Consider the following 27,500-nt stretch of genomic DNA (forward strand, 5'->3'; position numbering starts at 1 on the left):
TATAGATAGATAGACATAAAGATAAGCAGAATTTTCAGCATTATACTGCATTAAAAGACGCTATATATGATCCTGAATTGTTCCTAATGAAATCTTATTGATCTTGATAATGCGCCATTTATGGAAGTTCGAGGTCTAACCCACTGATTTATTTCGTAAAGAAATATTTTTTAACATAGTTTTTATTTTCTTATATTGAGATTGTCTATGACCATTTTTGAAAACAAAAGGAAAGTAACTTTTGTCAAAAATCACTAATTTAAGTCATTGTATGCAATTACGGTACTGTTATGCGAAGGAGGAATAATGTTAAACAGGCAAAAGGTACGCCGAAGTTTCTTCTCCGCAATCGAGTTTTCTGTACAATCGCTACAGCCTATAATCAAGGCCAAAGAAAATAGATCTATCTTTCGGTGGTCTCGGCATAATGCTGTATGAGCCGCGGCCCATGAAACTTTAACCACGGTCTAGGGGTGGCCTGTCCTATATCGTTATCAGAAGCACGATTATGGCTAGCTTTAACCTTAAGTAAAATAAAAACTACTGAGGCTAGAGGGCTGCAATATGGTATGTTTTATGATTGGAGGGTGGTTTGCAGCCCTCTAGCCTCAGTAGTTTTTAAGATCTGAGGGCGGACAGACAAAGTGTGGACACAACAGTTTTCTTTTACAGAAAACTAAAAGTATTATCAAGACGTATGCATGAGTATATATTTTGAAAGCGACGTCTACATGAATGCCAAGAATAATCTGCAAAGAAGAACATTTACTCAAACATCCCAAAAAACGTGAATTGCGCGGAAAAAAAAAAATAGAATTACACTCTGTGGGAAAAATGGACACTGCATGAAGATGCGGTTATTAATCATATGCTAAGTCATTAGTGAATGAATGTGACGGTGACTAATTACCTGAAGACAAAATGAAAGGAGAAATAATACAAACAGGTAAAAAATGCTCCGAAGTTTCTTCGGCGCAATCGAGTTTTCTGTACAGTGTGTAATGCTGTAAGAAACTTTCAGCCACGGCCCATGAAACTAACAGCCGCGGCCCATGAAACAGTGCCACGGTCCGGTGGTGGCCTATGTTGTTGGTGCCTATAGCGATGCCAGAACGATTAAGGCTAATTTTAACCTTAAATAAAATAAAAATTACTGAGGCTAGAGGGCTGCAATTTGGCGTGTTTGATGATTGGAGGGTGGATGATTAACATACCAATATAAACCCCTCAAGCCTCAGAAGTTTATAATATCTGAGGGCGGAATGAAAAAGTACGGTCAGAAAAATTGCGGACGGACAGACAAAGCCCACGCTATAGTTTTCTTTTACAGAAAACTAAAACATATTACCAACGGAAGTCACAGGCGTTTGGCATAAATACACACTTACGGATGAATACCGTCAACTTTTTTCCCCCGGCTGTGTTCTACCGCAGTTACCTAATCACGCCAATACTGTAAGGAGTCATTTTCTACGAAAACTACTGCACCTTTCACCGCTCCTGTTTTAGAAGGAATTACGGCAGCAGACATGGAAACGAAACTTGGTCAAATAGAGCTACCGTATGTAGTTTTTTCAGTATTTTTTCGTGATTATACGAATGCTTTTCTGCAAGTTATGAAGTCTATAGTGAAGGTCCACCCGAAGTGACAGGTTCATCGATTCGCAGCTGCTTTTTTGAAAATTGCTTCCTGAAATATAAGCCTAGAAAACAACACTGCCAACCGTAATGCATCGCACGAAATTCTTCGTGAGAAAATACACTTTAAGAGCACATTTCACCTAGTTAGGTGCAGGCTTTGAAAGAACATGACTAGGTCATATATATACATATGTGTGTGTGTGAGAGAGAGAGAGAGAGAGAGAGAGAGAGAGAGAGAGAGAAGAGAGAGAGAGTACGTCTGTCTGTCGGGGTGCCTTTGGTTGCGTTGTGCTTGGTTATGTCTGTGGATGTGCGTATTTGTTCATATGTAAAAATTTAATGTATGAAGTACGTATTGATAATTGCCAAAGTGTTTCTTATGACATGCATACTATACAGGTCATTGTAAGTCCACATACTTTTCATGCATGTGCACTCACAATTACCTGTATACACTCTATCCCCGCCACCGCTCCCTCCCTCCTTAAATAATACATCCACGCACACAGCCCGCCCCTGCCAGCCAGCCCTTGCACTTAATGCAGATATGAGATAAGCGACCCTGTTTACCTCCCCCCTCCCCTCCACCGTCCAACACCTCACCCGGTCCAAAAGTGTTTGAAGCCAAATTTGAACGTTGTGCCTCCTTGATGTTCGCGGAGCCAGGCGCCGAAGGGTATGGCGGCATGTCCTTTGGAGTGTTTACGCCCCGCTTTGCGGTAATGGATGAACTTGTGATGTGAAAACTTCCTTTTGGATAATGAAATACAAGCATAAACCCGAGAGCCTTATGGGGCTTTGAGTGTGCGGGCGGGAAGCTTTTATAGAGAGTCGCAGACGTGCTCGGGGTTGGGAAGTATCCCCTCCCCCAACCACCTCAACCCCCCACGCTCACCTCTTGAGTAAACGGGATTATTTGCTGGGGAGGACGAAGACAGGCTGTCAGACAGACAGACAGACAGGCGACAGTAGACAGTCAAACAGACAGACATACAGAAGTACCCCCTCACCTCTCGGGGTAAACGGATTCTTTGCTGGGGAGAATGCGGACAGACAGACAGACAGACAGACGGACAAGCAGCCAAACAGACAGGCGAAGAGATAGATTGACAGACGGAGGAGACAGACAGATGCGATAAGACGGTGTGAGATGTATTGATAATAGGAAATGTTTATTGAAAATATAGTTATGTAAAATTGTACCTACTGTATGTCCAATACCTTTTTTAAATATGCGAATTTATCACATATCTGCCATCTGACTCTTTTCATTTAGATTAGTAAATGTAATGTTCATTCCCATAATACGAAATATTCAAAATTTTTCCCCAAAATATATAATTCCGCTCCATATCGCATTAAAAACTAGGCGAAGGACTATTGCCATGTGTTTTCCATAAAAGAAAAAATGTGATGTATAAGCAAAACTTATTTTTTTGAACTTTCATATAAACTTGAACTTTTTCCCAATTGCGTGTTCTATTTCACAGCCAGTCTTTTTCTAAATAGGTGCTCTGGGAACGATAGTCCAATGGTTCTCAACTAGTGGTCCATAGTGACATTTTGGGTGGTCCAAGGAACGGTCGCTAAATTGGTAATAAGTTAAAAGTTAGTCTTCCTGTGCCTCTGTAGGCTAATAGGGCAGGCGCTGATCTGTTTCTTAGGCCGACAGCCAGTGGGGGACAGGTCCCAATGCCTATGACACATGGCCAGTGTGTCGCTAGGCCCACTGTTTAACTCCACTGCCCGAGGCCTGGTACCTATTCTCCTAGTGAACCTCTCAGGTTTTTTCGGACCGTTATGTTGACAGGCTGCCGGATTTTTGCAGTGATACAAATATTTCTAAATTTATTGAAAATATAATAAGAAAAATTTTATCCGGATAAACAATTGATTATTCATTTTACTGAATTATTCCTATTAAAGAAACGACAATCTCAAGGTTGCAATTCTTGTACAAGAAATATGTTCCAAGCCTAAACGTTTATTACCTATGTTTTTATGTATCGTTACTCAAGAAAGAAAATGGTCCACGATATTTTTTCATTGGGCTTATGGAGAACCACTCCGGATAGTCTTTGGTGTCTACTCTCTTAATTTTTATATAATTCATTTTCCTTTAATTACTTAGCTACTTGCTTCTGTGACATCATTCAAACTTGTAAAAAAAGGGAACCTGTATTTGCCTGTCTCTCTCACCCTACCCGAAAATCTATCTTTCAAAATCTGTGACTGTTCTGTATCGCCTTGGAAATGGGATGCTATAGAATGTTAAAGCCCTTGTATCCTTGTGCATCAGTTATCATATGGCTTGCTTTTGTATCACCTTTAAAAGTAAACGAAGCAGAATGTCAGAAACTTTTGCAGTGCTTTCAATTTCCTTTTCCTTTCCATGGTTATGTATTGCATGTATTTACTTTAGGAATTGTTTGATGTATTACTATTGTGCGATGTTGGATGTAGCTGTTGGAGCTTAGATATTCAAAGAAATCTGTTTGTCTATCATGTTAAAAGTTATCAGAGTAGAACTTGTGTTATCGATAGATTTTACTTGTGAGATGTATTGAATGTTTTCTACAACATATACTATATATATATATATATATATATATATATATATATATATATATATATATATATATATATATATGTGTGTGTGTGTGTGTGTGTGTGTGTATATATAATTTATATATACATATATATATTATATATATACACATATATATGTATATATATAATTAAACATGACGGTAATGGTATTCCTCAGCAGTACAAACTAGAAGGCGTAGAAGAAGACAGCATGAAACATAAGTTACTTTATTCTTACTGTGACGTTTCGAGACCAATGTCTCATCATCTTTCATTTTAGCCTTCTAATATATATATATATATATATATATATATATATATATATATATATATATATATATATATATATATATATATATATATATATACTGTATATATATATGTGTATAGATATATATATATATATATATATATATATATATATATATATATATATATATATATATATATGTATGTATATAACGACTTCACAATATAAATCTAAATGATTTAAATACAGTAAGCTACATCATCATCTAGTTAGGTTTGTCACTGGTGTTATTTACGTCAGAGAAATATAACGAATTTGTACTCAGGAAGCGAAGTTTCTTCGAAGGAGATATAAATAAAACCTGTATTCTACAGTTCTTATATTTAACAGTAAATAAAGGGAGACACATTCCTCCCTCCTTTACCCCTTCCCTTTGACTCCGCCTACGATTCATCCCTTCTCCACCCCCAACCAACCTTCCCCCACCCCCAATCCACATCCCCCAATCCTTTTCCAAGAGACCAAACTACGACATTTCATCTTCGCTTTGAGAAGCAAAAAAAAAAAAAAAAAAATCTCTGCTACTACGAACGACTACTGCTGCTACTTTTTCTGCTACTGCTGCTGCTGAGCTAGCCCGAACTGGCTTAATCAAGTCCCCTATTGGAAGAATAATTAACAAGAAGAAGAAGAAAAGAAGCGAGAGGATATCCACATACGCCCCGTTCGAAAACGCTTTACGAAGCCGGGACTAATGGGCTACGAATCAAGATTATAATTACCGGCATTGGGCCACGTCGTCGCTTCCGGTGATGAAAAGCAGCTTTGCCTCGTCGATCTCGTTACCGTCACGGGAGAGGAGGAGACGAGGAGGAGTTTTTGGGAGGCCTTCTCCTCTTCTCTTGGCCCTCTTTCGCTTCTCGTTATCGTCTGTTGTGCCATTTCTCGCATCTATTTCTTTTTTTTTTAACATGCCTCGATTTTGTGATGCCGAAGTGCTGGAGATATCTTGCTTTCTGTATAACGCCCTCTCCTCTTCTCTTACCCTCTTTCCTTTCTAGTTATCGTCGATTGTGCCATTTCTCGCATTTATTTCTCTTTTTTTTTTCATTCCTCGAATTTGGGTTTTTGGGAACTCCGTGAATCTCCATATTCCCGTCCTTGCTTGGGCATATTCTTTCCTCCCCAAACCCTCTTATTTATTGAGTATCTTTCCTTTCTTAAATTTATTTCTTCTTATATTTTCTATTCATTCTTGAATTTATAGTGCCAGAAAGAGTCTCCTATTACACCCTTCCTTTACTTAACCTCGCCTTCCACTCCCTCTTATTATCACGTATCCTTTCATTACTACATTTACTTCTCCGCTTCTCTTATTAACCCCTTTGAAACGGAAAAAAACTTTTATAAATAACTGTTTATTCTCTCTCTCTCTCTCTCTCTCTCTCTCTCTCTCTCTCTCTCTCTCTCTCTCTCTCTCTCTCTCTCTCTCTCTCTCTCTCTCTTCATGCGAACGGCACTTAATCTTTTGCATACTTTTATGCACTTTAGTTACCTAGAGCGACAGCTTGGATGATGAAAGTAATCTTAAAGAATTTCTGCTTTATCTGACTATCTCTTCAGTATATATATATATATATATATATATATATATATATATATATATATATATATATATATATATATATATATATATATATACACATATACACATATATATAATGTATATATACTGTATATATATATACACACATATACACATATATATAATGTATATATACTGTATATATATATATGACTGTGAAATATTTTTTGTTAAAACAGAATTCCATCTCATAAAAGGAGCCCATAAAAAGGCCAAAAGGTATAACGTTAATGCTATATATTTCGGAGAACAATTGTCTGCCTCGACAGGCAAGTAATGAATGAAATACGAATCACAGAAAAACTATATTTATACCAAGAGTTCCCGAGGTCAGCCGTTACGTAACTCCAGTTGATAGCTTCTTAATGGTTTTAATTGCTGGTTGGAGGAAGGTTTTGTCTATAATATCTGAGTCCCAAGCTCCTTTTGAGAGGTTCATTGTATTTCTATGTTTAATCAGTGCTGATTCTACCAACTGGCTTTTGAGCTGACAATTGCAGCTATAAATTATACGTGACAAATTCCAATTTATTCTGTGATTATGGTTATTTATGTGGTTAAAAATAGCGGAGCTCTTTTGGCCATATCTTATTGAGTGTTTATTTGTTCAGTAAAGTATGGCCAACATGCCTCAGTTATTTTTAACCACATAAATAACCATAATCACAGAATAAATTGGAATTTGTCACGTATAATTTATAGCAGCAATTGTCAGTTCAAAAGCCAGATGGTAGAAGCAGTACTAATTACCTCCAACCAGCAATTAAGACGATTAAGAAGCTATCAATTGGAGTGACGTAACGACTGGCCTACTGCTTTTTTATAATTCTTATTTCATTCATACTTGCCTGTCGAGGGAGACAATTGTTCTCCGAAATATAGGCTACATCATTAACTTTCTACCTTCTGGCATTTTTATGGGCTCCTTTTATTAAATATATATATATATATATATATATATATATATATATATATATATATATATATATGTGTGTGTGTGTGTGTGTGTGTATAAATATATACGGTATTTATTTATTTATTTATTTATTTATATAGATAAATCAAGAATTGGAAAAACAACTTCTAAAAGTAAAGCAACAGTCCGTCATAAGCTTTAGATATTAATATTCAGGGTGATATTGTTTTACAGTAAGGTGATATACGTCTGGCACTGGGCGGCATGGCAACCTTAATCCCCCTTCCCCCCCCCCCCAACAGAAAAAAAGGGTGAATGATATCCCTCAGGTGGTTAGGTATTGAAGACGATAGGAAATTTTTCTGCTGATGTAAGACGTACGAAGAATAAAACAAGAATAGAAACAGCATTTAATTTTGTTGGGAAAGACGACTGATTATGGTCAAGAAAGGCGAATCATACTCCACTAAGGCAGAATTATTAACATTATCCAGAAGATGAACGCTAATCATATTGAGCAAGCCCACAGGTACTATTAACTTGAAATTCGAGCTTCCAACAAAAATGGTGTTCGTTTGAAGGAAGTAACATTAGGTGATAGGAAATTCAGAGAGAAGAGACCAGTTGTTAGAAAAAAAATAAATTGACAAAAGATCTGAAACAACCCTTTTGGGGCTCCGAAACAACTGGGCTTTCTCCTTCTAAGGGGAAGCTCTGTAGCAGGGTCCCTGAATCAAACTTTGTTCATCCATTAGGGATTTTTATTGCATCACAGTTGTCATAATTATAAACCATTATGGTAGGTAAGGTTTATGAAATCAGTTTAATTGTCTCTAACTTGTATTCCAGCATGAGGAATAACGAGATTCCAAATTAGTGATGAATATGGTAGCTAAAGAGAAAGATATTTCTAGTTATATTACTTTGCATAGCTTAGACTTTAGTTTGTGTAGGACATAACTATCGGAAGGGGTCGGGAGACAATTACCTAATTACGTATATTCTTTCTTCCCTTCGTATTCAGATCAAATCACCTAACACCCGTTCATCTTTGACAGTTAAGACTGTTGTGGGAAGCTCACCAACTTTGAATCTTGCCTTTGAGTATCCCATTTGTACTGAAAAGCTGTCTCAGCTTAGGGTTAGAAAGCATTAAGGGGGCGTGACTTTTTTTTTCAATGCTGATAATAATTTACCCATTCTAAATTAGACTGACTATTCTTATTCTAAAAATTGATATTAGAAAAGGTGAATGTATTTTTCCCCATTTATAATTAAAGAATACAATTAGGAGGCCCATTCAAGACATACAGTAAATCATCTATTTTCTCAAGCCCAATTTTATTAGAGGTTTTCGTTAAAAATACATAATTAGAAACAGTAATAAAGAGCAGTGGCAGAAGCATGATTGTGCAATTGCAAGGAGAGCTAAAGATGGGGAAAAATCGAGACAAAAATCACTCAAATACAAACATGCTGCAATCAAAGGAGATAGAACATTCCAGGGATTAGAAAAAGAAACGCCACCAGAAAATAAATTCCTAGATTTTTTTCCCCTCTAGCTATAAAAAATCCTCATAACCTCCACCTCTTATCCAAACGCCTCCCCCCCCCCCACTTCCGAAGCTTCCCTCACTCCCACTCCTTCAAGACACAAAGCAAGAAAGGTTTTCTATCAAATGATTAGAGAAGAATCATCCGTGAGAAGGGAAACACGAAGCAGTGCAAGATCAAAGGACAGAATGTTATCGAAAATGACGACAAGAGAACATCATTTTTGCTTCGTAGGTCACGTTCAGTCAAGCGCTGTACTTGTCACATGCACTGTTTGACATAATACGCGCATATGAGAGAAAGAACGAAATGGATAAAGAGAGAGACACAGTGGAAAAGTGTGTGTGTGTGTGTGTGTGAAAGGGAGAGAGAGAGAGCCAGGCAGACAGACAGAGAGAAAGACAGACAGACAGACAGAGAGGGACATAGACTTACAAAGAAAGATTGTCTGTGTGCGTTTGCGTGTGAGAGAGAAAGAGACACACAGATAGAGAAAGAGTGTGCATGTGCGCAGTAGAGAGAGAGAGAGATACAGATAGAGAGAGTGACAGACAGTCAGATAGACAGAGAGAGTGACAGACACTCAGACAGACAGAGAGAGTGACAGACAATCAGACAGACAGACACATAAAGGCAGGCGGACAGAGAAATTCACGCGCAGTACTTTCAACGCGTGTTATTTGACATGACATGCTCTTGCGAGAGAAGGAGCGAAATTGAGACAGACATACAGACAAACAGAGAAATAGAGAAAGAGAAACAGAGAAAGAGAGAGAGAGAGAGTAAGAGACAGGGAGAGGGAAGGGCTTCTCACCCATCAAGTTTATTTTGTTTGTTTGTTTACTTCTCAAATGGTAAACATACAGGAAGTCCTCCCGCACATATCCCAGAGGTCGTTAAATTGTTGATCTGTTAAGCTCTCTTCGGATGTCAACAAGAAAAGGGAAGAACGTAAAATACACACAAGAAAATATTCTTTATAACTTTGTGGATCTGTGTGGAGACAGAGCCAGTTTCGGATTCAGTCCAGAGGTTTCATGGAAACGTTTTCATTTTTGTGAACGAGGTTTTACGGAGAGAGAGAGAGAGAGAGAGAGAGAGAGATTATCGAATTCTTCACACTTTCTGAAGCTAAGAGGGCGTTATGGTTATTGCAATTACAGATATATATATACATATGCATATACATATATATATATATATATATATATATATATATATATATATATATATATATATATATATATATATATATATATATATATATATATATATATATATATATATATATATATATATATATATATATATAATATAAATGGGTGTGTGGGTGTCATTTTTATCCTTGTCCAAAGGTCAGTCTTATAAATATCCTCTGAAATCTTTTTCCTGTATTTCTCTCAATGCGAGTCTGATCGTCACAGCTTCTTTCATACATGTATCAGTGTATAAAAATGAACTCGTATTCACCTTGTCGTTACCAACGCACTGATATGAGCAGCGACACAAAATCCCCAAGGTTAGAATTGCTGCAAAGAGACATTCATGGGCTGTTGAGAAGAGAAGGATCCTGAAGCGATGTTAAACTAATAGGAATTATCGTAAGAAAACTGTTTTATATATTCTTGAGACGAGTGAGAAGGGAAGTTCTACTATCTCCATTCTGAGACAATGATTAATAAAGTTCATTTAGACGACAGAAAAATTAATTCCTGATAAACCCAAAGGTACATATATTTTTGCAAAAGACGCAGTTATTTCAGAAAAAAGTCTGTGTATTTAAAAACATCAGGCAACATCAACAGGCACTGATTGCATCGAAAACAACACACACTCTCTCTCTCTCTCTCTCTCTCTCTCTCTCTCTCTCTCTCTCTGCATAGAGTACATTGGAGATCATATTTACTTAATCCTGTTCAGCAGATACCTAAGTGCATTAAAGACTGATTAAAAGACATTTTCTCCTTTTGTATTTGTTTAGTGACTGTAAAGGACATTTTAAATGATCTGGAAAATTATTAATATAAAAACGAACGCAAATATTTCTGCTTTTGGTTGGCATGAAAATATAGTTATTGTCCTGGATTTAATGGGATATTCATAAATCTAATATGCATTTAATGCCTCTCTTTTACCTACTAGTTATTTGTAGCTTTGCCGTTTCCTTATAAACAACGAGAAAGGACGACAGTATTTTTCTGAGCTGGTTTCATTTTTACGTTTAGCGTCAGGCCCCATCAGCTAATACCTTTTCAACAGATCTTGAGGGCTTATTATGATTACTCTCAGATTTCTTGTGGCTTAATTGCTGTACCCTCACAGTACACGGGAAAAGACTAATAATCGATTAGTTTAACTTATGTTTCAATTAAACTAATCGATTTTCGTTGATAAGGAAACAAAAAAAGCTACAAATGACTGGTAGGCAGAGAAATATATTAAATGCATATTTGATTTATGAACGTCCCATTAGAAACCAATCCTTACCCATATATTCAGACCAGCCTAAAGCAGTTATATTTGCATTTATGTATATTTATATTAGTAATTTTCCAGATCAGGCAAAATAACGTTTAAAGTGTCCTTTACAATCGTAGAGGAAATATCAGGAGAATATCTCTTTTAATCAGTCTTCAGTGATCAATTCGTTATTTCTCCATAGAGACTCTAACAAAGCTATTTTTCCTCCTTCTCCTGAAGGTACCAACGTCGTCTGCCTCAGCCTGAGGGAATCCAGGATAGGAGAAGGAGGAGGAGGAGTCATCGGCAGCAGCGGACGAGTCATTTCCTCACACATCCCAACGGGCATCGGCAGGAGCTCGAGCTTTACCTCCAACAAGATGACGAACGTCAAGGGCATGGCCACTGACCTTGGAGACAAGCACTTGCAGCTGTACGGGGTGGAGGTCCCCGTCTACAAGTTCCGGGGCGAGGATGCCCAGCTCGAGTGCAAGTACGACAGGGGCAACGACCCGCTGTACTCCGTCAAGTGGTACAAGGACGATGATGAATTTTACAGGTGGGTGTTTAGGAGCTTTTGAAGATGATTTATCAACCGTTTGCTACGTCTGTGTAAATGTTAGGATACTAAATACTCCCCATTAGCGTCTTCGGTACTTGAACTACTTTAGAAATACTCAAAGGGTAGGCACAACGTATACATGCGGTTCTTTGCAATTTTCAGGATGGTTTTACCTTTAGAAATATATGTCATTTTCGTATATAAGTTTGCATATCTTGTGCAATTTTGCACGCATACTAGTACCATCTATAACCATGATTTAAGAAGCAAATTTAAACAAATGAATATTAGGTGTTAGATGGCATACTGTTGAAAAAGTCCTGCCATATCTGGTGATGTATCAGAAACTCAGTCGAAATCCTCTTGTCTGTAGATATTCTCGGTCATATAGAAGTGTTAAGTGTCATTCCCCATTCTAATTTATTTTTTATTTTTTTACAACGGTCTCTGCCAAAGCAATACAATGAAACAACGAGAATATACCATACTGACAAAATGAACCCACTTAAAAAATTGTGCCTAATAGTCAAAATACACCTATTGTTCCAAATTACTAAACCGTCCACCTGGTGCATTAGGTAAGTTTTGTCCTTAGGTTGCAATTGGTCAGATACTTATTTTCAGGACATTGGGTTCATTCTGTCCACTGGGAAAATTTTCGTCCATTGGGTTCACTTTGTTCATTAGGTACATTTAGTCTGTTAGGTACATAGAGTATGTTGTGTCTGTGGGGCACTTTTGTCCATTAAATATTTCTGTTTTTTGGGTACTTTTGTTCATTAGGTATATTTTTTCAATGGTACATTTTGTCCATTTAATTTCTGTCCAGGGACCATTGTCTAAAATGAAATAGGAGACTGAACTTAATATGTTTTTACTAGTTCACAAAATTCTACCTATTGATAAAAACTATCAGCGGATTTTGAGTTGCTTTCTCTTATAAATATCAGCTCTCTCATACTGACGATTTGATTTCAGTTTGGGGTGGCACAAAACTATAAACCTTCTCTACAGTAATTCATAGTGCTCACAAATCTGTTTTCGCTGTGGAATAGCATACATAATATTGGCAGCCCTTTCAGTTGGTTAATTTTTCAAAGAGTATCACGAGATACTAATGATGGGCAGATGTGAATCGTTTCTCTTCTAATTTTCATGATAATTTCTTTTAAATGTCTAGCAGTGATTCGGCTCTTTGAAGTTTATAGCTGACGCTACCAGTTCCCACCATCGAATAAGAATCATTTGAATGTCACCCAGTCATTTGTATAATGTTGTCATTATTCTTCTCACTGAAAAATAAATCGGTTAAAAAACTTGAGAATGGTATGGTCTTGTATGTCCTAGATTTATTTGGTAATATATAATTACAGCTGTCGTCAGCGTGTACTTCAGAACGTAATCTTATCTAGTCTTATGAGATATTAATGAAATTCGAAGCATCATAAAAATTATCAGAAAATTCCTGAAATTTCTCTTCCATCAGAATTCAGTTGTGTAATGGAAATGTAGTCTGAACCCTATTCCATTCTGTCAGCAGTGAAAACATTACGCCTTTCCGTTGCTTTTATTTACCGATTACTAACAGAAAGTCGTGAACTGAATAAAGCAAGACGGAAGCATCGGTGCTTTTGTGCAAAAAAGAAATCAAAAACAAAAGCCTCACACGTCTGTCAAGCAGAGAGAGCGCGAGAGAGCGAAGGCCATTTTGGCTCCTAATGATAAATGGGGGGGTCTTTGTTCATAATGCTATAATGAAGCCTAATAATATGCATGGACAAGCGATGCATCGAAATTACCTTTAATATGAATTTAATTACCTGGTTACAACCAGATTATATTCATCATATTCGCTCGCCTCTCTGATGTCATTCATTTCCGTTATTTACTTCCAATGACTAAATCAGCATATCCATAAAGCGGCCTTCACGCTCGTGTGTGCCGCGGCCGCCAGTTTTCATCGTAATATTCTAGTACACCCGCTGAAAGATACATACATACACACACACACACACACACACACACACACACACACACACACACACACACACACATATATATATATATATATATATATATATATATATATATATATATATATATATATATATATATATACATACATGTACACACACACACATATATATGCATGTATGTATATATGTATATATATATATATATATATATATATATATATATATATATATATATATTTATTTATTTATATAAATAAATAGTATATATATACATGCATATATACAGTATATATAAATGTATGTATATTTTATATATATATATATGTGTGTGTGTGTGCAAAGTATACGGTGGCCACGAGGAAATTGACACGACGGAGGTCAAGATCAATCGCCTTTGCTCTAAGACATATCCAAGCAAACTACATACAATGGGGAAAAAGTATTATAGCGAAGGCTTCGTTTTACAACCAAGATGTTACACTGTTATCCTTGAAATGAATTTGAAGATGTAAGTGATTAGGGGAAATGACAACTCCAAATGATAAAATAGCTGTCAGCGCGTTCGTTTAATTGAGGTATGATTACAGAGGGCACAGAAATGCTACCAGCAGTGTAAATTTAAATAAATTATTGATTTTATTCCATGTGGAATTACAAATATGATTCTGATCATCCTCATTTATGCCGAGTTATCAAAACGAGCATAACAATCCTATCCACCGTATAGTATCCTCGTAATCAAGGGTTAAGAACCTTATTCATAGATTATTCTTAAAGATATTCTTTCTTTTGTTACGCATACTTTTATTAATATCCTTTTTCAACTCTTCCAGATATCTGTTCAGACAAAAGTCACCGAAGCAGACCTTTATTGTGCCTGGCGTTGTCGTTGACGTAAGTACCCCACCACTTACATTCTTTTTGCTTTTGATTATTCTAGTAAACTAGTCTTCTTCTTCTTTGTTTAACGTGCTTTTTTCCAATTTTTCATATGGGGTAAGCACGATGCCTTCTTTTGAAGGACTTTGATTTGGCGTTGGGGTAGGCCGTAGCCTCGATCGGCTGCCCTGCCTGGCATCGCTTAGACCCCGGTAGCACATGTGTATATGTATCGTGCCAAATCCCCGGTTATTCTCAAAGAGCGCGACTTTTCTGTAGGAACTTATTGGAAATAGATCTACAGGTCATGACTATTTACTTTGCATTATATTTCGTTAACTGTCAAAATGATTTACTTAATTTTGCTGTGGGAGGTTTTTAAAGGTTGCGGATTCTTTCGTATTACTCCAAATTTCGTTATAACAGTAATGGGAAACAGAAGTAGAATAAAGTGGTTGTTGGGAGGTATAAGAAAACCTTGCGAATTAAAAGAGAAACTTTGAAAAATATCACTCCAAAAATGCGTCACACCTCAACATGAACTATAACCCACAATAGCCTTGCCAGCTTAACCTTGTAAAGGTCACATAGACTACCATTGAAATTTAATTATTGCTTACAATAGAGACTGGATCTTCTCCAAGCTTAACTGCATTTGTTTGATCAGAGACATCAAACGTTTTTAATTACAGCTACTTTTAATCCAGTCAGTCAGGAAATTTTAAGATCTAGGACGATGTTAAAGACTTAAGTGCCCTTGTGATAGACTAGGTGGATCTTCTCGTCTTAGTCTATTGATGTGTTCATGGTCGAAACAAGTCACTCAGGAAATTTTAAGATCTAGGATGATATTGAAAACTTAAATATCCTTATGATAGGCTGGGTGGATCTTCTCGTCTTAGTCTATTGATGTGTTCATGGTCGCAACAAGTCACTCAGGCAACTTTAAGATGTAGGATTATATTAGACTTAATTAATCAAAATAATACTTGGATTCAATGCTGTAGTACGCCATGATATTTTTCCCTTATTTTTTTACAAGGAGAAAAAACTGAAGACATCAAGCAGATACTACCTTACCAGACTTTATTACAACGTTCAGCATCATCGTGAAACTTTGAAATCACCACAGTTTTATACACATTGTATCACCAAACCTCTCTAGAGTAAGGTGTTACAATATCTGAGTCAGTATTTCTTTGGCGTATTTCTTGAGTTAACAAATTCTAGGACGATCGTTTTCATTCGATCTGTGAACAAATGCATGAAAACACATTATTCATCCTTAGTGAAAGTAAGAATTTTCTATTTACTGGGCCTGGTATAGAAACAAATTTTTCACATTAAACTGTAAAATTTATAAGACAGGTCGTCTGACATAAATTGAAGGTCTGCCAGAGAGACGAGACATGAAACTAAATTTAGTATAGGAAGGATCCGCGTAATTGTCATAAAAATCGAACAATAGCAATGGTAAATATAACCAGCAAACCAGTGATGCATGTTTGAAGGCATACATTATTCATGAAGACCACCAATTCGTAAATTGTTTACAGAATGAAATGAAACTAGCAACTATTTTTTACCCTTATATGCATATGGTAAATGCGAAATAAATAGCAATTTTCCTAGTGTTCTGGAGAACAAATTGTTTCCTAGGTTACGCCCAGTATCAAGTATGGCCTCCATGTCACGTGACAATGACGTCATTCAACATAAAGTAGTTTTAGAATGCAAGAGTATTTCCATTAACTTAGAATAATTCTCAGTGACGTGGTCCTACAAATCTGGCCACCACATCTAATTTACATATGGATTGACATTAGTTTAGCAGCATTTATTCTACAGTGTATGCAGATAGTACATTTGAGAAATTCTTTTATTATTTTTTTTTATTTTCAAGATTAAATTTCTGTGTGAACATTACAGATGTGCAGGTATTATAGTGTGAGTTTACTCAAATTTCATATGGTCTGCCTCTGATAAAGAAAATAGTTTTTAGAATAACAGCAACAATGATAAACCGAATCAAAGTAATAAGTCTCCTTAAATCACCAATAAAAAGAATAATAATTGTAATGATGAACATCAAAATAGTGATGGTAATAATGAACATCAGAATATTAATGGTAATAAAATGAAAATCAAAATATCATTGGAAATAATGAACATCAAAAAATTAATGAAAATAACGAACAATAAAATATTACTGGTAATAACCAACATCAAAATATTAATGGTAATAATCAACATCAAAATATTAATGGTAATAATCAACACCAAAATATTAATGGTAAAAATCAGCATTAAAATATTAGTGGTAATAACAACTTCAAAATATTAATGGTAGTAATGAACACCAAAATATTAATGATAATAAGGAACATGAAAAACATTAATGAATAAAACGACAACAATAATAATAAAGACAGCATGAATAAAAACAACAATCCTCATGTCTGACATGAACCCCAGTAAGCAAAAGTAAATTCCTGTGCTCTCCGTCGTTTTACCTTAGCTTTTGTTCCCGTTCTCCCGTTTTTGCCTCCCGCGAGCTTTTTTGCCTCTTTCGAGAAAAAGACGCGTTTTTTCCTTGGCTCCGCAAACTGTCGATTACAGTTATTGGAAGGGAAATTTATATACTGCAAGGAAAAGCCCTGATGGGGATTTACTCGGTTTTTTACGAAACATTGGACTAAAGTAATTTCACGGCTTAGTTCGGCATGAAGAAATAGAGGGAAAATAATCGACTGCCCTCTCTGTTCGTGGCTTTGCTTTGCGCGTTTAAATATTTTAACTGCTTCGTCTGCAATCGTCTCGCTTGCTAGTCGCGATGGGGTTAGCCTTAGTATTTTTTTTTTTTTTTTTGACGTTTCAGTACTTCTGTTTTAGATGTATGTATATATATATATATATATATATATATATATATATATATATATATATATATATATATATATATATATATATATATATATATATATTAAAGAGAGAGAGAGAGTATATATATATATATATATATATATATATATATATATTTATTTATATATATATAATATATATTTATATATGTATATATAAAATATATATATATATATATATATATATATATATATATATATATATATATATATATATATATATATATACAGTATATATATATATATATATATATATATATATATATATATTTATATATATATATATATGTATATGTATATAAAGAGAGCATATATATAACTAATTACTCCCTGAAGGACCATGAGGGAACTATGTAATTAAACCTGAAATAATACGTGCTCCAATAAATCAGTTTTTCAGAGCTCAGTATAGCGCTTTAAAACAAACGGTCTTTGATAGAGAGAGAGAGAGAGAGAGAGAGAGAGAGAGAGAGAGAGAGAGAGAGAGAGAGAGAGAGATTTCATTCAGCTTTAATCCAGTGATAGACACCACGAACGAATTGGCCTTTGAGAAATGTCGGTCATTATTGAGTGAGAAGTGAAGTGGGTTACCAGATGAGTAATCGGTATTTTCTTTGGGCGACAGATTTCACTGTTTTGCGTTGAGAGCAGATTTTACTTTTTCAAGATGGATTAAACAATGTCAGGTTTAGTAGATTGGGCAAATTAATGGTAAGGCAGATTTTTGAAAAGCTTAGTCAAATGCTGAATTGTGTAGTATGCAGGTGATCTGCAAAAATTGTAACGATCCTAAAAATCGACGTGAATAACACGATTGAAATATCAAGAGCTTACGTCAGACCGTTCTTGAAGATGTAATTATAATTTATAAAAGTTTTCTCTTTTATTTGTAACTTACAATACGAAAATTAAGGCCCAAAGAAGATTCGATATTTCACAAGAGTCATATCTTTAGCAGCAAAATATTAAAATTCATTATTAAATGAACTCAGGGTGAGAAATGCAAAATCTAATTTCAACAGGTAGTATTTACGTTAGAAATAAACTTTAACAACGACATTTTGAAATGCCATGGATTAATCAAAACTAGGCCCTTTCCTTACCACCTTGTTATTTCTTATATCTTATAAAATTTCCTTTAAAAAAAGTTAAAGGCCATGGTATCCTTTTTCGTTCGGTACCTTTGGAAAACCAAATGTTAATTATTCCCTCAGTAAAAATTGAAGTTCAGAGAAAGGCCGTACATGGGTTGATTGTAATTAATCATCCTATTTCAGCAACCAACTGTAGAACCATTGTGCAGTCTGTAGGGAAGATTGTGCATATGATATTCTGACTATACACAGAGAAATCAAAGGATTGAACTAATATTTAGGTTACTTAATTCTTTTCTCTTAACCTCATTATAACAGATAAAGCGCATTTGTTCAACGAGTAACGTGAATGAACTAATTTAGATAAAAGAGTATTTTCTCTTTGGAAAAATCATTAAGTGTATGGCTGAGTGGGGCCCTTCTGACATGTCAAGTAAGCAAGGAAACAGTTAATTGACTTTATAGCGAATGACATTAGATGCAGTGAGATTTCGAATGGTTGTCGTCTTCCGTATTCATGGCATTCGTTACTTCGTTTGTCGTTAAATATTACCAGAGTAGTATTAGTTAACGTCAAATTATCGTAGGGATTTTTGACACTGAGAAATAATTGGACAGGACAGCCCATAGGAGAAGATCCCATCTGAGTTATATACTGCTCGGGGATAGTGATTATTAAAGATGTGTATTACCAATGTTCGTTTAGTTATCTAATGTCACCTACTCGTTTTTTGACCGGTACTATAAACTGTGGCTGGCGTCGCCATATATTAGAAAGACTACAATCAAAATAGTTTCCAACTTTGAAGTACTACTCTAGGCAAAGATTATTAATTATTAAATTTTACTAGACATTGTTCAGCTTTCCATTCAACAGACGAATAAACAAAAACGAAAACAAAAAAGCATAACCGGATGAATTTATTTTCTTATACTTCAGTAGATTAAAAAAAATGCATCTCTTCTTTTTGTGAAGAACAGTCCTTTGATATGAAGACAAATTATGAGACTATTTTTATTTTCCAGAAATCCAACATGACCTCACTTTGAAATTACCAGCATCAGTCGCCATTCCCACAAGAAATCAAGTTTGTGTGGGATTATCCATTCCTTCCCTCGCTCGGTCGCCTTTTGACATCCATTTAATAAGTCTTTCCTGCCATCGGCATTTTGCCAGCGTAAAACTTAAAACAATGTACATTAAAAAAAGACTAATAATAAGATCCCACGTTCTTGTGTTATTAAACAATATTCAGTAATTAGGTAATCAGCCCAGATGGGGATCCATATGAAATTAAAATCATATTGAATTTCTTCTTGATTGTAATAATTACTTTGCCTGATATTATTATTATTATTATTATTATTATTATTATTATTATTATTATTATTATTATTATTATTATTATTATTATTATTATTATTATTGTGAAGGAGTGAGGGAGCAGTGGCAGAATTATAAACTGGCGGTAAAACCAGAATAGCTACGTTGTTAAAGAACTGACCTCATAATATCACTGAAACGCTTAGTCTTGTTCTAATTTTTTTTTCAGCTAAAAAAGCAACTGCGAACAAGTATGAAGAGTAAATCTGTTGTATAAATATTTCGAATAACCATATCTATTAATGACATTGCCCGTCATCTTTTATTGAATCTATACAAAGAGTTTACCCTGTTCTCTATCGCAGAAGCGTTCAAATCTGATAAGCTCTACGGGTTTAGAACACCTGATTTCACTATACTCTCGTTCCGGCATTAGTAAATGAGGCTTCTTTGCCAAGAAAATCATTCGATTTTTCTCAAAATCACACAATTTAATCCTTGATTACCTCCCCCGGCCCCCAACGGCGAAATAATTTGTCTCCTTCATGGAAGTTCTGAATTTATCCTGAGCTGCACTGTAACGGATTTTCATGAGTTCAAGTAACGGAACATTATTATAATAAAAATATATCTTGTTTTATGTCGAAAAATTTTGTTATGTGGTAATGAAATTCTCAGTTGTTTGGCTAAAGAATGTATCTCTAATTATGAGAAATAGATTTGTGCCACTCGCGGAGAGACCAAGTGACTGGTTATGTCGGAGGTCCTTGTTCAGTGTCATCAAGAATTGAACAAAAAGGAAATAAAAATGATAAAAACAAATTTGAAATAAGATTCTGGCATGTACAGTACATCACTGTTGATTTGTATCCCAAATAATAATAATAATAATAATAATAATAATAACAATAGTGTATTCCTATATATATATATATATATATATATATATATATATATATATATATATATATATATATATATATCACTGTGGATTTAGTGCCCCAATGATAATGATAATAAAAATACCAGCAACTGGGAAAATTTCAAAGACAGTTACAAATAGTCATCGCAAAAGGATGGTTTTGCTGAAAAGTGCAATCTATTTCGACTTCTCTGTGCTACATCTCACCGTATGCCCTTATTTCGTGCGAATTGCTCTTTTGACAAATATACTGATATCACATTTGTTTTGCAGAATACTCAGGTCGACATTATTATTTTTGTTATTATTATTATTATTGTTGTGAAGGAACAATGGCAGAATTATAAACTGTGTGTGTGTGTCTGTGTGTATATGCACATTATTGTATCTCAACATTGCTATCTGTTGTTTACTACATTCCCTTCAACAGAAAATCTCAAAACATCAACAGTTTGTGACAGTATCTCTTTTCAGACAAAATCCATCACGGGGGTAATGTTTTCCAAACACTGCAATTAATTATTTTTGATGGGTAAAGAGAATAAATATCTGATATTTCACAGAAACTGGTTTCCAGTATTCCATACACTTTGTGTTGATGGAGAGATGTTATTTCACCCTGTATGTGAGCAACTTGCACTTGGAATATTGACACTTTCTGTCTAACTATCAAGAGACCTTTAGGAAAATTAATGGTATTTGTGAAGCACCTAGGACGAAAAATACAGAAATTCTAGCTCCTGCTGACAATAAAGATCACATACATTTACTTTGTAACTTGAGAGTCACTGATGTGAGTTTTAGTGAAACTAGATCAACTGTATCTTGCCATGTGTTCTACAGGATAAGTTTCCAAGTGACAATTTTCTTTTTGCCAACAATGGTAACTAAAAGCTAGACCATGGAAGATTAATATCTTATTTGACCATCTTACAAATGGACTAGTGATTTTTGTCATTTTTGAGAGGCATCTCGGTTTTTTGGCTGAAATACATACATACATACATATATATATATATATATATATATATATATATATATATATATATATATATATATATATATATATATATATATCATAGTATTGTCCTTTCTGATGCCCATTGGTTATTAAAAAAATTTTGGGATTCCATGTTTAACTGCAACAGTTTTTTTCAGCTTTTCAGCGATTTCTTTAGGTTTGTCTTTATCTATATATTGTTCTATCTTTATCCCCTTATTATTTATTTCGTGTGCATTATCAATATTCTGTTGATGTTTATCTTGCGGTTAACTTGTAGCCTATTTTGAATAATACTCACACTTACGCGGCAAATTGAATATTTCATATTGATATTTTGAACTTTGTGAATTTAAAACATGCCTGACACCGTGAAAGTTAGCTCAAAGTCACAGATATTGCGATTTTCTGATGAAACTGCCCTATTCAATTATCTACGTAGTCGTCAGAGAAATAGAACAGAAATTGTAAAATAATGATTGCAATTACTTTAGACACCGAGAGCAGTAGGACTCTTCTCTATGATGATATTTTGCTTATGCATCTTTAACAATAATCACTTATAATAATGGTAATTCCAGTTAACAGTCAAGCTGCGGAATAGAGATTAATAGTAATAATAATAATAATAATAATAATAATAATAATAATGATAATAATAATAATAATAAGAAATCCACAATATCTTGGTAATATTTTATGTAATGAGACTCCACAATTATATAATTGAATTGTAAATTTTTGCAAAGAAATACGTTTAATTTATATAATGGTGGATTATTATTACTTGATAATAATATTAATAATAATAATAATAATAATAATAATAATAATAATAATAATAATAATAATAATAATTAGAAATCCACAACATCTTGATAAAATGTTATGTTATAAGACTCCGCAATTATATAAAATGAATTGTATTTTTATGCATAGAAATACGATTTATGTATATAATCGTGAATTATTGTTACATAATAATAATAATAATAATAATAATAATAATAATAATAATAATAATAATAATAATAATAATAATAATAATACAGTGGCATAATCAGCAGAATCGAATCTCCTTTCGGTAGCAAGAGAATTAAAAAAAAAAAAAGGAAAGTCGTTTCCCCCGACGATTTCATTGGCCCTCTCGTAATTTCATTCCTTGAGTAAAGAGCAGGTTCCGAAAAATCCAATCGTCATCGTTGAAATTTAAATAACACTTGAACCGAAAATTGATATTTGCCATTAACTCTTTTAAGAATGTCAGTCTCCTCCCACTTGTATTTTTTAAGGACGTTTTCCTACCGAACTCTGTTATTAACGAAATCCCTATTCTCCGTTATTCATTTGTTTCTTCATTGTTTTAATTACCATTAGGTTTGTATCAGATGGTTATTATGAAGATGTTTTACAATTGATTACACTTGCAAGATTTCTTTCAGATAACAAAAATGTTACAAAAATCAGTAACACATTTCAGCCGCTTTCCATATAGACTTTTATATTCTATTTTATATTCTATTTTTATCCAGTGCCTTCTCCAGTCTACTTACTGTCCCCAAAGTACCATAAGTTCCCTGTATCAATAGCCAAGACCCGCATTCAATGACCCACGAGGTCATCAACAGGTCACCATAAAATCGTTCCATCGTGGGATCTATACAAAGTCTTGGGTATGGGGAGAGGGTGGATGAGGGGAGGGTTGGAAGGGGATAGGGAGGGGAGGGGTGTAAGATGAGGATTAGCAGCAGCCATCAGCAGTATAGAGGCAGCCTTTCGGAGTCTCGTATAAACCTTATTGTCTTATATCGTAAGACTTAATTTCCCCAGGCACTCTTGAGGGATCGTTGGAGAGCCTTTATGACACTGGCATCAGATGGGATAGCGATCAGTCGGTCTATTAATTGCTCCCTGTGATACCTTTTTCAGAAAGGGACCAAACCGAACCATTCCTGCTTTTTTCGTTTTTTGTTTCTCATTCCCGTCAGAAAGGAGACGGCGCTTTCGGATCAAGTGTTGACAACTTTAATTTTTATTTTTATTAGTCTTTTCCTCGAGCTCTTCTTGGCCCATGTGGGAAATTTTTACGTAGTTATAAATTACATTATTTATCACTGCTTGTCTCACCATGTAATCTTCAAGTGCTGTGACTTTACCTTCCTCACCTGTATGAGATCATATGAGAATATGAGCCATCGATGACAAACCACCACTTAGAAGTTTGGCTTAAATGGTATTGTTAAAGGCTATGAAAAAGCGATCGGTGGTCTGGGGATGTATTTTGAAATTTTTGTGTAGAATACTTGTTTAGCATGAATTTGAATGGTTTCGTATGACCGAAAATTTAAGATTGAAAATGCAACCCGTGCAACCATTCATTGCCAGTCGCTTCTTCTTTTAAAAGCCCTTTGCATCAAGGAAGTACTTCCTTCCTCAACCAGTCAAACTACTTCCACACCATTACACTTTGCCTTACTACCTAATACTCTCTCTCTCTCTCTCTCTCTCTCTCTCTCTCTCTCTCTCTCTCTCTCTCTCTCTCTCTCTCTCTCTCTCTGCATCCCTTTTTTCTCTGTCATCCTCTTTTAGAACATTTTCAAATCCTGTACATTTCCAGCTACAGCTCTGAACAGTAGGTGTGGCTTACCTCTATGTATCGTATACTTATTTATACCTATATTCTGTTCATATATAGATAATTTTATGTTCATTCTAAAAGTTAGCTGTTAAATCATATAACAATATGTCTTAATGATATATATTAAGCTATTTAAGTAAATCTTTAGATTGTAAAATTTCCTGATTTTCTTTTTCGTGTTTTTATGTAACGCTGATGATGGGAAGGGATGCCCGAAACGTTGTTGTAAATCAACTAGATATATATAATATATGATTATATATATATATATATATATATATATATATATATATACATATATATATATATATATATATATATATATATATATATATATATATATATATATACATATATACTGTATGTATATATATGTGTATTCAGGGTGTCTATAAAGTCTCTTTACAATTTAAAAAAATATATTACAAAAGCAAATGAACAGACAAATACGAGGAAATTATTACAAAATGAGTAGTAGATATTAATTTTTTTTTTTTTTTGCCTTATTTAATACACCTCTATATGGGCACCATTAGTTGCACGAAGCACATCAAGACGGTACTCGATTTCTTGCTATGTTTGCTGTAGCATAGCCTCATCGATGGTGTCAATGGCATCAGTGATCTTTTGCTTGAGATTAGTTATGCCCTGTATCTTTGTTCGATACAGGGTATCTTTAACGTAACCCCAGGGAAAGAAGTCCAGGGGAGTGATATCTGACGAACGAGGTGCCCAGGGAATTGGCCAGCCCTTCCAATCTACCGTCTGGCAATGTTTGATTTAGGAAACCACGAACATGCAGTCCCCAATGTGGTGTTGCACCGCCTTGCTGGAAAATGATGGTTGGTTGAAGGTCATCTAGTTTTGTTGCCACATATTCAGTCAAGAGGTCAAGGTAAACGTCTGCAGTAATTGATGTCTCGTTGAAGAAAAATGAACCAATGATTCGATTGCACATGATCCCACACCACACATTCACCTTTGGACTATCTCGATGTAGTTCCCTAGTCACATGGGGATGTTATGATCGCCAGATCCTCACCTTATGTGAGTTCAGTTTCCCTGAAACTTGAAAGGTTGCCTCATCACTAAAACAAACTCGCTTGAAGAACGTTTCATCCTCAGAAATTCGTTCCAGCATGTTAACTGCAAAATCTTTTCGTCTTGGTTTATCATTTGGCTCGAGTGCCTGGATGAGTTTCACTCTGTAACCGTACAGTCGCAACTTCTTGTGTAGGACTTTGCGCACTGTTGAACGTGGTAGCTGTAAGTGTCTGGCAGCAGTACGACGGATGAACTCTGTAAGAGTAAGATCAAAGACTTGTTTTACGCGATCGATGTTTTCCTCAGATGTTTTTGGTTGCCCACTTCCCCCTTTATCCAACACTGTCCCTGTCTCCATAAATTTCTTGTGCCATGCACGAGATGACGGACGCGACGGTGGATCTCTTCTATACTTAGTTCTGTAGTTTCGCTGATTCTGCGTATCAGATTTTGTTTCAGCAAACCATGACACACATTGTGCCTTTTCTTGAGAAGTATCCGTTTAACAGCACCTCTTTCATCAAAAGGGTACCTGAAATACACAAATGGAATGTGATTAAAAACTTTGATAACCGCTGAGTACATAGAACAAATCTGGTTAATATATCTCTTCAACGGCTTTTGTAATATATTTTTTTAATTATAAAAAGACTTTATGGACACCCTGTATATGTATATATATATATATATATATATATATATATATATATATATATATATATATATATATATATATATATATATATATATAAGGAGGAAGAGACGTTGCGAGAGATAGAGAGAAAAAGTAATTGATCTTTTTAATAGCTACGAGTTAGCTTATACAGAATTCAATATTAATTCCCTCTGAAAGAAAAACAAAGGGTCAGCAATATATGAAAATTAAAATTAAATATTAATTAGCACTGCTGACATTCAACGGAATGAATCGACTGAGTGTAACTTTTAGATTTCTCTCAATTTTGTCGGGATATTCCATTTTGCTGAAATTCTCATTCACTGGGTTGTTGTATAGACTAATGTATGAATATATGTATGTGTTCTCTATTTTTATGCTTGCCTTTTTGTTTATATTGTTAAGAAAAGGTAAACACGTATATACATACATACATACATACCACGTGTTCATATGTATATGCATGTATACATACATATATATATTTATTGACGTAAATTTTATTTTAAAAATGAAAGGAAAGGGGAACCTGTTGATATATATATATATATATATATATATATATATATATATATATATATACATACATATATATTTGTGTATATATATATATGTGTGTGTATATGCATATATATATATATATATATATATATATATATATATATATATATATATATATATATATATATATATATATATATATATATATTTATATATATATATATAATATATGTATATATATATAAAGTTTATTATAAAAAATTAAGGAAAAAGGGGAACCTGTTGTACCACGTAGTATTAGTGAGGAAATGGGAGCGATAGAGACACATTAACTGATTAGTGTTATTTGGTGTCGTGAATAAATACCACGGTTATTGACGTCGAAGAAAAGCACAATGTTACAGAAAACTAGGAAACAAGCTAAAACTTAAGTATGATAGAAAAAATTGTATATGTGGATTAAAATATCGGAACTAAGAATGAAAGAAAGCGTAATGAAAATTGAAAATATTAAAATTAAAATATATAAAAATCAAAATGAATCAAAATTACTCTTGTGTCATAAGACCAGCTTCTGAAGGAAATCTGAAAATACCACTTATACTCTTTCGAGGATGTACTTGGTACCCGAACCTCCAACCTCAGTGAGATATCTATCTGTCTCTGGGTTACCTATGACTGGCCATTTGATTAACAAGTGTCTCACCCCACCCCGTAGGGGGCTAGTACCGTCAGCACACATCACGGGGTGCACTGTAGGCATTACTAAATGTTCTTTACAGCTTCCCTTCGGCCCCTAGCTGCAACCCCTTTCATTCCTTTTGCTGTACCTTCCAACTCGCTATCCAACCTAACCTAACAGTTGTTTCATAGGGCAATATTATGCGAGGTTCTCCTCCTGTTACACC

The 27,500-nt window shown here is 34.6% G+C and overlaps 1 protein-coding gene across 2 annotated transcripts in view; it reads left to right on the forward strand.

The window, feature by feature from the left end:
• The window catches only part of LOC136836893 (uncharacterized), a 380,585-nt gene that overhangs the window by 200,847 nt on the left and 152,238 nt on the right, over positions 1 to 27,500 (forward strand). For both annotated transcript variants that reach the window (XM_067101334.1, XM_067101335.1), the window contains 2 exons: positions 11,296 to 11,614; positions 14,427 to 14,487. In XM_067101334.1, coding sequence (XP_066957435.1) covers positions 11,296 to 11,614; positions 14,427 to 14,487 — 380 coding nt within the window. The remainder of the gene's footprint in view (positions 1 to 11,295; positions 11,615 to 14,426; positions 14,488 to 27,500) is intronic.

This window comes from Macrobrachium rosenbergii, chromosome 57, assembly GCF_040412425.1.
Source record: "Macrobrachium rosenbergii isolate ZJJX-2024 chromosome 57, ASM4041242v1, whole genome shotgun sequence".
NCBI lineage: Eukaryota > Metazoa > Arthropoda > Malacostraca > Decapoda > Palaemonidae > Macrobrachium > Macrobrachium rosenbergii.